General features: G+C 46.8%; 1 protein-coding gene across 1 annotated transcript; it reads left to right on the plus strand.

The window, feature by feature from the left end:
• The first annotated feature begins 448 nt into the window (after window positions 1–448).
• On the plus strand, window positions 449–5,424 carry LOC127331195 (uncharacterized). The gene is made up of 2 exons (XM_051357263.1): window positions 449–1,679; window positions 5,189–5,424. Exon 1 carries the CDS (start codon window positions 537–539, stop codon window positions 1,653–1,655), a length of 1,119 nt encoding a protein of 372 aa, XP_051213223.1. The 5' UTR covers window positions 449–536; the 3' UTR covers window positions 1,656–1,679; window positions 5,189–5,424.
• Window positions 5,425–12,547: the final 7,123 nt, after the last annotated feature.

Below are 12,547 nucleotides of genomic sequence, written 5' to 3' on the forward strand. Positions count from 1 at the left end.
AAACTAAAGTTAGACATGGGATGGAATCTATGACGCTCTCAATTGAATTCCAATACCAATTTTATGGCAGCCAATCAAGTTGTTATGGGAAACACATGCGAATTCTTTGATTCTAGCCTTAAATAATACGTTTGAGCCAAATGAGCTCTAACTAAAAGTTTGACCAAGAATAAACCTGAAGTACGATGGTTAAAGAAAAATAACACTCCCATCCCACTAGAGTTTAAACATTAGGTTACACTTTGGTGTTGCATAAAAACGGAATATATTCTTCAATGAAATAATTTGGCCAGTTCTTTTTTTTTTTTGAGAGAGAAAAGTTTGGCTAGCAAATACTTTGATGGGCCTAAATCAAACACACTCATTGGGCTGTAGAAGCTTCCTTACCAAAAAGAACCCTTTGTGGGCTTTGACTGTGTCACCGACTATCAGCTCCCTCCATGGACTCCGCCGGCCGTTGCTACCCTAATCTGCCATTCCCTTCGCCCCCAAATAAATTTCCTCTGCTAATCGCGGCCACGGAGTGAGGAATTCCGATGGCGACGCCCAACGGCTGCCCGGATCCGCCCGCCGCCGCCGCCGCCGCCGACGGGCCGTACATCCCGGCGGAGCTGATCCCCGACATCGCCAAGCACCTGACGAACCTCAACGACATCTTCGCCCTCCGCGGCGGCTGCCGCGCCTACCGCGCCGCGCTGCCGCTCAGCCGGGGCCTCCTCGCCGCGCAGCCGCCGTGCCTCCTCGTGCCCCACTCCGCCAGCTCCCCCGCGCTGCCCCTCTTCAACCTCCTCGAGCCCGGCTGCCCCTCCTTCTCGCTCGCCCTCTTCCACGTCCCCGACCGCCGCCTCCACCGCTTCCGCGCCCGCCTCCCCTTCGCGCGCACCGGCGGCGTCCTCACCTCCGACGGCGCCCAGGTCGTCGCCGTCGACGGCGCCACCGGCGAGATCATCGTCACCCACCTGCTCTACGGCGCGCAGGTCCGTCTGCCCAAGCCCCCGCTGCCGCACGACCGCGTCATCCTCACCGGCGGCCACCTCTTCGCCCCCGCCACGGGCCGCACCGACGTCCAGTGCTGCAGCCCCTGGACGAGCCCCCAGTGGACCGCCGCGTCCTACGGCGGCGAGCACGAGATCCAGGACTGGCACATCGTCAACGGCGTCCTCTACGGGTTCCTCCCCACCTGCGGCCTCGTGTCGGCTTCGCCCTCCAAGGACAGTTCCTCCTCTTTGGATATATGGCACCATGGGGGCGAGTTCGACCCGCAGGTCCTACTGGCTATGCAGGAGAGCAAAGGTGCCCCGCTGCTCGGGGACTGCGGCGGCGAGGTCCTGCTCATCTTCAAGGTGGGACCCATCGACCCTGCCTACAAGATTTTCCGGTGGGACGCCGACGAGTTGATGTGGGTGGTGGCGACGAGCCTCGGAGGACGGACGCTCTTCATTGGCTTCGACGACTTCGCTGCGTGCATTGGTCCAGATGTTCCAGGGATCCGCGGGGACTGCGTGTACGGATCGTTGCCATGGGCTGGGGGCTGGAGCGAGTATTCTATGATCGATGGGACCTGTAAATGCTTCACAGCAAAGTATCCGGGTGAACCAGGGGTTGGTTTCGCGAGGCCGCAGGTTTGGGTGCTTCCAAGCTTGTTCTGCAACTGAGGTTAAGCGGAATCGCACACAAAGGTAATGATCATTCGCTTTCCTTGATAAAAGGTGTTCATCGCAACTTGCAAAACATGTAGGAGTAGTTTTTCATCCTTTAGATAGCATGCATAGTTTGTTTGGATGTTATTATTGTCTGAATCAGTGGCGGACCCAGGACAAAAACTGACTGGGGGCACCCTTGTATAGGAAAACCATGAACATGTCGACTTGAATTCACTAATATGCTAATATTATATATAATAGACATACTAGTATTTTCTCATAAATACTTCATTTAGATATTCAATAGTAGTACGACAAATTTTTTTTTACCGTAACTTTGCTTCCCATAAATTTATCAGTAAAGTGAAGAATCTTTATAGACTAAAAAGCTTCAGATATCCCAATAGCTCAGATATTGCAAAAAAAATAATAGTAATCTTGCATATGGTTGCTGTTACCTGTCAAGAGAAGACACACGATTAGCCAGGTAAATACTAATGGAAGTCATGAACGTAGAATAATGCCCAAGGTATTAAATCATTACACTTCCTCCCCCGACGATTTTTCATCTTATGGAAGCGATCTACAATCACTTCATTAGTAATTTTCTCCAGCAATGGCTTTTCCAGGAAGCTAGATCAGTTTAGCTTCATACCAAAGGATAGGAGAGATGCTTCATTGTATCCACCATCAGTTTAGCTAGATCAGTTATATTGTCCAGACTCGAAACCTTGCATCATGGAGTTGATATGAGTTAATTTCTTTATCAAATACTTCTAAATTATTTTACTTCTTCCAGGCCAAATCATTGAAACACTAAGTCACTAAAAGAGTAACAATATAAGTTCAGTCACTAACAGAGTAACAGTATGAGTACAGTAAGAGTACTAGTACAATAGTCAGGCTGTGTCAAATTCCTAAATTCCCCAATCCTGGAAATTTGGTTCAGAGTAACACTATAAGTTCAGTAAGAACACTAATAAAGAATTGTCAGATTGCATTGCGTACGAAATTCCCAAATCCTGGTAATTTGATTACAGGTTGTGTGTCATATTAATAAGGACAACTGTAGTAGTAATAAGGGACTAAGGATTCTATTTTATTTGAAATACAAAAGATCAACAGAATCAGAATAAAAAGGATTATAGATTGTATCAAAAATTCAAAAGCCCTAATTCTATACGGAAATAATGCCTAACATTCAGCTTATCTTGGACTTGCATTACGTCTCGATGCGGCAGCCGGGAGGCTGTCAGGCAGTGGCAGCAGCCGGGCACACGGCAGACTGACGTTGGCGGAAGGCTGCCTCCTGGCCTATGGCCCCGACGCTTGTGTCTCATTCTCCAGAAACAAAGCGACATAATCAGGCAAATAAAGCGGCAGAGTTTTTCCTAGCTGTGGATCGCATCGTAGATGTTCGAAGACAGTGAGACACACGCAGGAAAGAATTAGAGGGGGGGGGGGGGGGGGGGGGGCACACCTCCATTTTTTTTGCGCCCCCAAAATGTGAAAACCGTTGTTTGCCAGATGAACAATATATAAGACAAATTCATTGTCAACATTGAAGTTCAATACATACTAGGTGGGTAAGCTCGCTTCGCCGCGCTGTCTACAACATGTTTGGGCACGGTGTGGCAGCGGTGGCTTTGCATGTGTGTTTGAGCGTATCACTATCTCGTGCTAGTCATAACATGTTTAATTAGCCTTCTAATTTAGCGCTGCCCAAGAATTAGAACTGCTATATACTGTGGCCAACAGGTGACCATTCTTTTGTGTCTTGTATTCCTAATTCACAACATATTGTATCCCTTGTTTGTGGTAAAAGAAAAAGTAGTAATATCATTTTTTTACGTGAAGCAATATCATTGGTAGTGAAGTAGCAAGTCAAACTGAGAAAGTTTCGTCCTGTTTCAGTCTAAAGAGATCAAAGGAGTGTGCTTCAAATCATAAGTTCCCGGCAACAACAATAATAGATTAAATCATTAATTGTTGTTCTTTTAGTGTATTTAAAATAATAATATAATAGATGAGATAATACATTGCGAACACATTTGTGTTAGCAGGTGAATAATATAAAAGCAGGTTATAGATAATATTCCTCAGTGACAAAACATTTGAGCCAAAGAGATATGGTTGGACATGACAGAAAAGTAGTTCAAGGCATGAAAAGAGTCTTACATGATAGAATATAGCATAAATAGAAATGTGACATATATTCTTTTTTTGCGGGAAAAAATCTATACCTATAAGTGACATATATTCCTCTCCATTTCTATTTTTCTACAAGTGCCAAACTATAACTATGGACAAAGATTTAACGAATTATGGACAGAGATGTAACAAAATTGATTTAACAAACTATGGACAGAGATTTAACAAATATAGTCACATATTCTTCCCCAATTCCCCAAACCATGTCCAGTCCATGACCATGTCGGCAGCAGTGGAGGCTCAGGCTGGTACGGTGGTACCTACAGTTGGGCTGGACTGCCGCTGGGTGCTGGAGGCTGAACAGTGGGGGCTGGACTGCGGCGGCGGCGAGCAGTGGCCGGCCGAGTGCGTATCCGGCGGCCGACGAGATCCCGCCGACTGCCTCCAGGGCCAGGGGAGACTGGAGAGGAAGAGGAGCCAGGGAGGGCCGACCGGCCGAGTCAGGCGAGTTCGCGGCGGAGGCAGAGCAGAGCAGAGGGCGGAGGAAGCGCCGTGGACGCGGAGCTAGGTTTGGCTCGGGCTCCCGGCCTGGACGAGCAGAGACAATTCCACAGTTCCGCTCGCGCTCGCTCAGGCTTAGCCACTCCGCGCTCGGTCGTTTTCCTCGTTGGGCCACGGCCCCCCTGGCCCACCTGCTACGTCCGCCCATGCGCATGTTGTACGGTTATAACACTGTTCTGGCAGGCCTCTTTTCTTCCTGAGCTTTTACAAACAAAGGTGAGTCGGAGGGACTGGGGCGGAGGTACTGGACTGACTGGGGGAACAGCCTATTTGATATCCGGTATCTAGAGGGAAAACGGAAAATTGACTGGGGGAGATGCCCCCACTCAGCACAATGTGCGTCTGCCCCAGGTCTGAATAGATATCATGTTTCTGTCCAGAATATTCTAGGTTTGTAATTTGCAGGCACAACAGCCAAATTTTGGTGCAATTGTAACAGTGCTCGAGGTCTGTCATTTGTAATTTTTTAACGGAAAAACTAGATAAAGATACCACCCGAATTTTGCACCTGAAATCTCGAACATATAGTTAGTGTAAAAAACAACATTTTTTGCTGAGCGTATGTCAGGACATAGGATGGTGGAAACAATGCAGCCTACCTGTAGCAATTATTGTTCCATTCATTTCACCTTCTACCCCATATAACCTAAGCAAGGCATTTGTGCACTATTTTATTTCTATTGTCTCCCTAAAGTGTCGAGTGTTTTCCAATGCCCTAAATGCAAAAGCTGTATACTCATCATACCTTTTCTTTTAATGATGTTTGCTTGGAGTTTTCTCTTTTACTGATCTATATTTGTGGAACTCATGCGGTCTTTTTTTTGTTGCTGCAGAACCTGATTTGGATGAAGTCTCCTTGCAATGTGCTTAGTTTGTCTGTTTCCCTGCTAACATTGGATTGGAGAAATAAGTGAACCAGAAGCTCCGGCCGATGACAGCACCCTGTTGTGAAGCCGAAGTAGAGTTGTTGCATATTGTTATGTTTTGATGCAACGAATGGGCCATGTTTCAGTTGAGATCGTGGAATTATTATTTTCACAAGTTTTACTATCAGGATGATTTTGATTCACCTCCAAGGATAAAAAATAATAATACCTTTGTCTATAAAAGAATGTCTCAATTTTGTCAAAATATGCATATATCTAGATGTATTTTAGTGTGTAGATACATGCAAATTTAGACAAAGTTGAGACATCATTTTATATAAAGATGGAGAGGTACTAAAATATCATTATTTTTTTTCGAGTACCCGTAGGAGATCTGCGAGTTTTGTATTTAGATAGAAGATGGGTGGGGCAAAGCCCAGTACATGGTGAGAACTACCAACCCCCGTGGCCACAGGCGGCCAGAGGGTTTTGCATGGTTACCTAGCTATCTCCCAAAGTTCTACCTGTGGTTCTACGTTGGGCACGGCAAGCAATCCAGCTACGCCAAGAGGAGAGAATGTAAGCAAGCGTATGCAATCCAGCTACGCCAAGAGGAGAGAATGTAAGCAAGCGTATGCGCTGCGGTCTCCGCCTTGCCGTGGAAGACACGGCCGTTCCTCTCGAGCCACAGAGAGCGAATGGTAAGCATAATCATGGAGTTTGCCTCCTTTAGCCTCGCGCCCCGTAGGTGGCTCACGGCCCCCGGCCACCAGTCAGAGAGGCCCGTCGTTGGCGCAGGGAGGTGAAAGTGTAGTTCCGCCTCGAGCCCTGCCCAGATGTGGTCCGCGTATGTGCATAGTAAGGAGATGTGGTCGATGGATTCGTCGGCAGCTCCACATAGAGGGCAGGTGACGTGCGATGGCAGCCCGTGGCGTGTGAGGCGGTCAGCGGTCCAGCAGCGCCGTCGTAGGGCAAGCCACGCATGGATCTTGAATGCCATAGGGGCAAACGAATTCCATATGTTCCCCGCTCCCGCCATCGCCGTGGTACCCTCATGCTGGATATAGTAGGCCGATCGGGCGGAGAAACCACCATGGCTAGTCCACTTCCAACGGAAGGCGTCGTCCCCGTGACCGGTTGGTGTTCCGGCCACCGCTGCCCAGAGTTGGAGGAACTGGACCACGGCGTCGACCGATAGCTCACCAGAGATGTCCGTGACCCATGCGTTTTGGTGCAGGGCCTGCTGCACCGTTCTTCGTTTCTGGAACCTAGGCTTGACCATGGCGAGAAGGGCCGGCGCGATTGCCGCGGCATTGAGTCCACCGATCCATGGATCAAGCCAGAAGAGGACGGAGGCTCCATCTCCGACGCAGATGGTGACCGAGGCATTGAAGAGGTTGATGGCCGCAGGTGCTGATGTGAGGTCAAGCCCGACCCAGGACCTATGGTGATCGGTTTTTTTGAGCCAGATCCACTTAGCCCGTAGCGCCGAGTTGAGCATAGCCAGGTTGTGGAACCCCAGGCGTCCCAGGTGTTTCGGTCCGCAGACAAGGTCCCAGGCAACGAGGCAGCGCCCAGCGCTGGAGTCGCGGTCGCCCGCCCAGAAGAAATCCCGACGCAGTTTATCCACTGCCTGGAGGAACCAGGGCTCCATGTCGAGCGCAAGCAGTTGATAAACTACGGAGGCAGTCATGATCGCATGCACGTAGGTGACCATGCCTTCCTTCGTGAGGAGCCTGGCCTTCCAATGGGGCAATTTGGCAGCGAGTTTGTCCAGAACAAGCTCCAGATCGCCTTTGCGTAGCCGTCCGATGGAGAGCGGCAACCCGAGATAGACGCAAGGAAACTGCATCAAGGGGCAGGCAATGTCCGGGGCAATGTTGTCTACCATAGCGCTAGAGCAGCGGATGGGGGCGGCCGCACTCTTGGCAAGGTTGACGTGAAGCCCTGAGGCGCCACCAAAACAGCGTAGGATGGTGTGCACTGCTTGGAGATCACGGGGCTCCGGCCTTGCGAACACCACCAGATCGTCGGCGTAGAGTGAGATCCGGTGCTTGATCCCCGCTAGCCGCAGGCTTTCAAGGACGCCAAGCTGCTCCGCAAGGCGGAACATGCCCGCCAGAGCGTCCATGACGATGACGAAAAGGAGAGGAGACAGGGGGTCGCCCTGCCGGAGCCCCCGGGCATGACGGAAGGCATCGCCGGCATATCCGTTGACCAGCACCTTGGTAGATGCCGATCGGAGCAGGAGTAGGATCCACCTGATCCAACGGTTGCCGAAGCCACGCTGCCGAAGGACGCTGACCAAGAAGGGCCAGGAAACGCTGTCGAACGCCTTGGCAATGTCGAGCTTCATGAGCAGGGCCGGGATCTTATGACGATGCAGAGTTGCCGCAGATTGCTGGACAAGAACGAAATTGTCTTGGATGCAACGACCTCTGATGAAGGCGCTTTGGCTTGGGTCGACGAGATCGTGCATCTTGGGTGCGAGCCGCATCGCAAGGATCTTGGCCAATAACTTGGCGAAGGAGTGAACCAGGCTGATGGGCCTGAAATCCTTCATCCCAGAAGCCACCGCCTCGCCTTTGGGAATGAGCGTGAGGAACGCGTTGTTCAAGCCACCAAAGAACTTATCGTTGCCGTGGTAGATCGCGTGGAGCGCCGCCATAACATCGCCCTTAACGATGCTCCAGCAGCTCCTGAAAAAGTCCCAGGTGAAACTGTCAGGTCCCGGTGACCTGTTGGCAGGCATGGCGCGAATCGCAGCCCAGGTTTCGTCCTCGGAAAACTGGGCCTCCAGTCCAGAGAGATCTGGCGTCGACAGGTGAAGGGCTTTGATACGTCTCCGACGTATCGATAATTTCTTATGTTCCATGCCACATTATTGATGATATCTACATGTTTTATACACATTATATGTCGTATTTATGCATTTTCCGGCACTAACCTATTAACAAGATGCCGAAGAGCGATTCTTTGTTTCTGCTGTTTTTGGTTTCAGAAATCCTAGTAAGGAAATATTCTCGGAATTGGACGAAATCAACGCCCAGGGTCCTATTTTGCCACGAAGCTTCCAGAAGTCCGAGGGAGAGTCGAAGTGGGGCCACGAGGTGGCGACACACCAGGGCGGCGCGGCCCAGGCCCTAGCCGCGCCGGCCTGTGGTGTGGGCCCCTCGTGACGCCCTTTGACCTGCCCTTCCGCCTACTTAAAGCCTCCGTCGCGAAACCCCCAGTACCGAGAGCCACGATACGGAAAACCTTACTGAGACGCCGCCGCCGCCAATCCCATCTCGGGGGATTCAGGAGATCGCCTCCGGCACCCTGCCGGAGAGGGGAATCATCTCCCGGAGGAATCTTCATCGCCATGATCGCCTCCGGAGTGATGAGTGAGTAGTTCACCCCTGGACTATGGGTCCATAGCAGTAGCTAGATGGCCGTCTTCTCCTTATGTGCTTCATTGTTGGATCTTGTGAGCTGCCTAACATGATCAAGATCATCTATCTGTAATTCTATATGTTGTGTTTGTCGGGATCCGATGGATAGAGAATACTATGTTATGGTGATTATCAATCTATTACCTATGTGTTGTTTATGATCTTGCATGCTCTCCGTTATTAGTAGAGGCTCTGGCCAAGTTTTTGCTCTTAACTCCAAGAGGGAGTATTTATGCTCGATAGTGGGTTCATGCCTCCATTAAATGCAGGACGGTGACGAGAAAGTTCTAAGGTTGTGGATGTCTCGTTGCCACTAGGGATAAAACATTGATGCTATGTCCGAGGATGTAGTTATTGATTACATTACGCACCATACTTAATGCAATTGTCTCGTTGTTTGCAACTTAATACCGGGAAGGGGTTCGGATGATAACTTTGAAGGTGGACTTTTTAGGCATAGATGCATCTTTGGATAGCGGTCTATGTACTTTGTCGTAATGCCCAATTAAATCTCACAATACTCATCGTATCATGTATGTGCATTGTCATGCCCTCTCTATTTGTCAATTGCCCGACTGTAATTTGTTCACCCAACATGCTATTTATCTTATGGGAGAGACACCTCTAGTGAACTGTGGACCCCGGTCCTATTCTTTTACATTGAATACAATCTGCTGCAATACTTGTTTTACTGTTTTCTGCAAACAATCATCATCCACACTATACATCTAATCCTTTGTTACAGCAAGCCGGTGAGATTGACAACCTCACTGTTTCGTTGGGGCAAAGTACTTTGGTTGTGTTGTGCAGGTTCCACGTTGGCGCCAGAATCCCTGGTGTTGCGCCGCACTACATCCCGCCACCAACAACCTTCAACGTGCTTCTTGGCTCCTCCTGGTTCGATAAACCTTGGTTTCTTTCTGAGGGAAAACTTGCTACTGTCTGCATCACACCTTCCTCTTGGGGTTCCCAACGGACGTGTGCTGTACACGCCATCAAGCATTTTTTCTGGCGCCGTTGCCGGGGAGATCAAGACACGCTGCAAGGGGAGTCTCCACAATCCAATCTCTTTACTTTGTTTTTGTCTTGCTTTATTTCATTTACTACTTTGTTTGCTGCACTTAAACAAAACACAAAAAATTAGTTGCTAGCTTTACTTTATTTACTGTCTTGCTCTCTATATCAAAAACACAAAAAAATTAGTTACTTGCATTTACTTTATCTAGTTTGCGTTATTTACTACTGCTAAAATGAGTAATCCTGAAGTTGAAGTTCGTTCGTTTAAACAACAAGGTGGAGAAAGTTTTAAAGATGCTTGGTATAGAATTAGTGATGCTCATCATAGGTGCACTAAGAAACACTCCACTATTATCCTACTTAGGAATTTTTATGTTGGTATATCTAGTTGGAATAGGTATGTTCTTGATACTCTTTCGGGGGGTAATTTCCTAGGTACTCCTGCTTTACAAGCTAGTTGCATCATTGAGAGTCTAGTTGGAATACCACCTGTTAATGAAACTAAAATTGAAATCTCTCTTGAGGACGTCATGAAAAAGTTGGAAGCCATAGAGAAAAATTTTCCAAGTGTTGAAACTAAATTGGAAATGTTACTTGATAAAACTGATGAACTTGATAAATCCTTAGAAGGAATTGATGAAAGAATTAGTGTCCTAGGAACTTGTGTTGACCATGATAATCAAATTAATAGGATTGGCGAACTTGAAAAAGCCATGGGAACCTTGGGTTCAACTTTTTCTTCTCTTAAATATAAGGAGAAAGCTTATGTGGGTAAAGAGCAAAAATTCATGTATTTCTCTAAGGTGCCTAAACCAAAGAATTATTATAGGCCTAAAATTGATAAAACTCCCAACACCCCTGGTAAGAATGTTGATGCTTCATCTCTTGATAACACTTGATTTACACTTTTTGCGCCTAACTGAAAGGCGTTAAAGAAAAGCGCTTATGGGAGACAACCCATGTTTTTAGTACAGTACCTTTATTTTATATTTGAGTCTTGGAAGTTGTTTACTACTGTAGCAACCTCTCCTAATCTTAGTTTTGTGCATTGTTGTGCCAAGTAAAGTCGTTGATAGTAAGGTTCATACTAGATTTGGATTACTGCGCAGAAACAGATTTCTTTGCTGTCACGAATCTGGGCCTAATTCTCTGTAGGTAACTCAGAAAATTATGCTAATTTATGTGAGTGATCCTCAGATATGTACGCAACTTTCATTAAATTTGGGCATTTTCATCTGAGCAAGTCTGGTGCCACTTTAAAATTCGTCTTTACGAACTGTTCTGTTTTGACAGATTCTGCCTTTTATTTCGCATTGCCTCTTTTGCTATGTTGGATGAATTTCTTTGATCCATTAATGTCCAGTAGCTTTATGCAATGTCCAGAAGTGTTAAGAATGATTGTGTCACCTCTGAACATGTGGATTTTTATTGTGCACTAACCCTCTAATGAGTTTGCTTGAAGTTTGGTGTGAAGGAAGTTTTCAAGGGTCAAGAGAGGAGAATGATATACTATGATCAAGAGGAGTGAAAGCTCTAAGCTTGGGGATGCCCCGGTGGTTCACCCCTGCATATTTTAAGAAGACTCAAGCATCTAAGCTTGGGGATACCCAAGGCATCCCCTTCTTCATCGACAACATCATCAGGTTCCTCCCCTGAAACTATATTTTTATTCAGTCACATCTTATGTACTTTGCTTGGAGCGTCTGTTTGTTTTTGTTTTTGTATTTGTTTGAATAAAATGGATCCTAGCATTCATTGTGTGGGAGAGAGACACGCTCCGCTGTTGCATATGGACAAATATGTCCTTAGGCTTTACTCATAGTATTCATGGCGAAGGTTGAATCTTCTTCGTTAAATTGTTATATGGTTGGAATCGGGAAATGCTACATGTTGTAATTCTAAAATGTCTTGAATAATTTGATACTTGGCAATTGTTGTGCTCATGTTTAAGCTCTTGCATCATATACTTTGCACCCATTAATGAGGAAATACATAGAGCTTGCTAAAATTTGGTTTGCATATTTGGTCTCTCTAAAGTCTAGATAATTTCTAGTATTGAGTTTTGAACAACAAGGAAGACGGTGTAGAGTCTTATAATGATTACAATATGTCTTTTATGTGAGTTTTGCTGCACCGGTTCATCCTTGTGTTTGTTTCAAATAAACCTTGCTAGCCTAAACCTTGTATCGAGAGGGAATACTTCTCATGCATCCAAAATCCTTGAGCCAACCACTATGCCATTTGTGTCCACCATACCTACCTACTACATGGTATTTCTTCGCCATTCCAAAGTAAATTGCTTGAGTGATACCTTTAAATTTCCATCATTCGCCTTTGCAATATATAGCTCATGGGACAAAATAGCCTTAAAAACTATTGTGGTATTGAATATGTACTTATGCACTTTATCTCTTATTAAGTTGTTTGTTGTGCGATAACCATGTTCCTGGAGACGCCATAAACTCTTTGTTGAATATCATGTGAGTTGCTATGCATGTTCGTCTTGTCTGAAGTAAGGGCGGTTTTCACAATCAAATGGTTTGAGTATGCATACTGTTAGAGAAGAACATTGGGCCGCTAACTAAAGCCATGAATCATGGTGGAAGTTTCAGTTTGGACATAAAACCTCAATCTCTTATGAGAATATTAACTGTTGTTGAATGCTTAAGCATTAAAAGAGGAGTCCATTATCTGTTGTCTATGTTGTTCCGGTATGGATGTCTAAGTTGAAGAATGATCAAAAGCGAGAAATCCAATGCGAACTTTCTCCTTAGACCCTTGTACAGGCGGCATAGAGGTACCCCTTTGTGACACTTGGTTGAAACATATGTTATGCAATGATGATCAGTGTTAACCCAAGCTAATTAGGACAAGG

Source organism: Lolium perenne, chromosome 2 (genome assembly GCF_019359855.2).
Source record: "Lolium perenne isolate Kyuss_39 chromosome 2, Kyuss_2.0, whole genome shotgun sequence".
Lineage (NCBI taxonomy): Eukaryota > Viridiplantae > Streptophyta > Magnoliopsida > Poales > Poaceae > Lolium > Lolium perenne.

Bases quoted from the DNA above. Each gene is read 5' to 3' on its own strand.
- LOC127331195 (XM_051357263.1), top strand. From the start codon at position 537: ATGGCGACGCCCAACGGCTGCCCGGATCCGCCCGCCGCCGCCGCCGCC.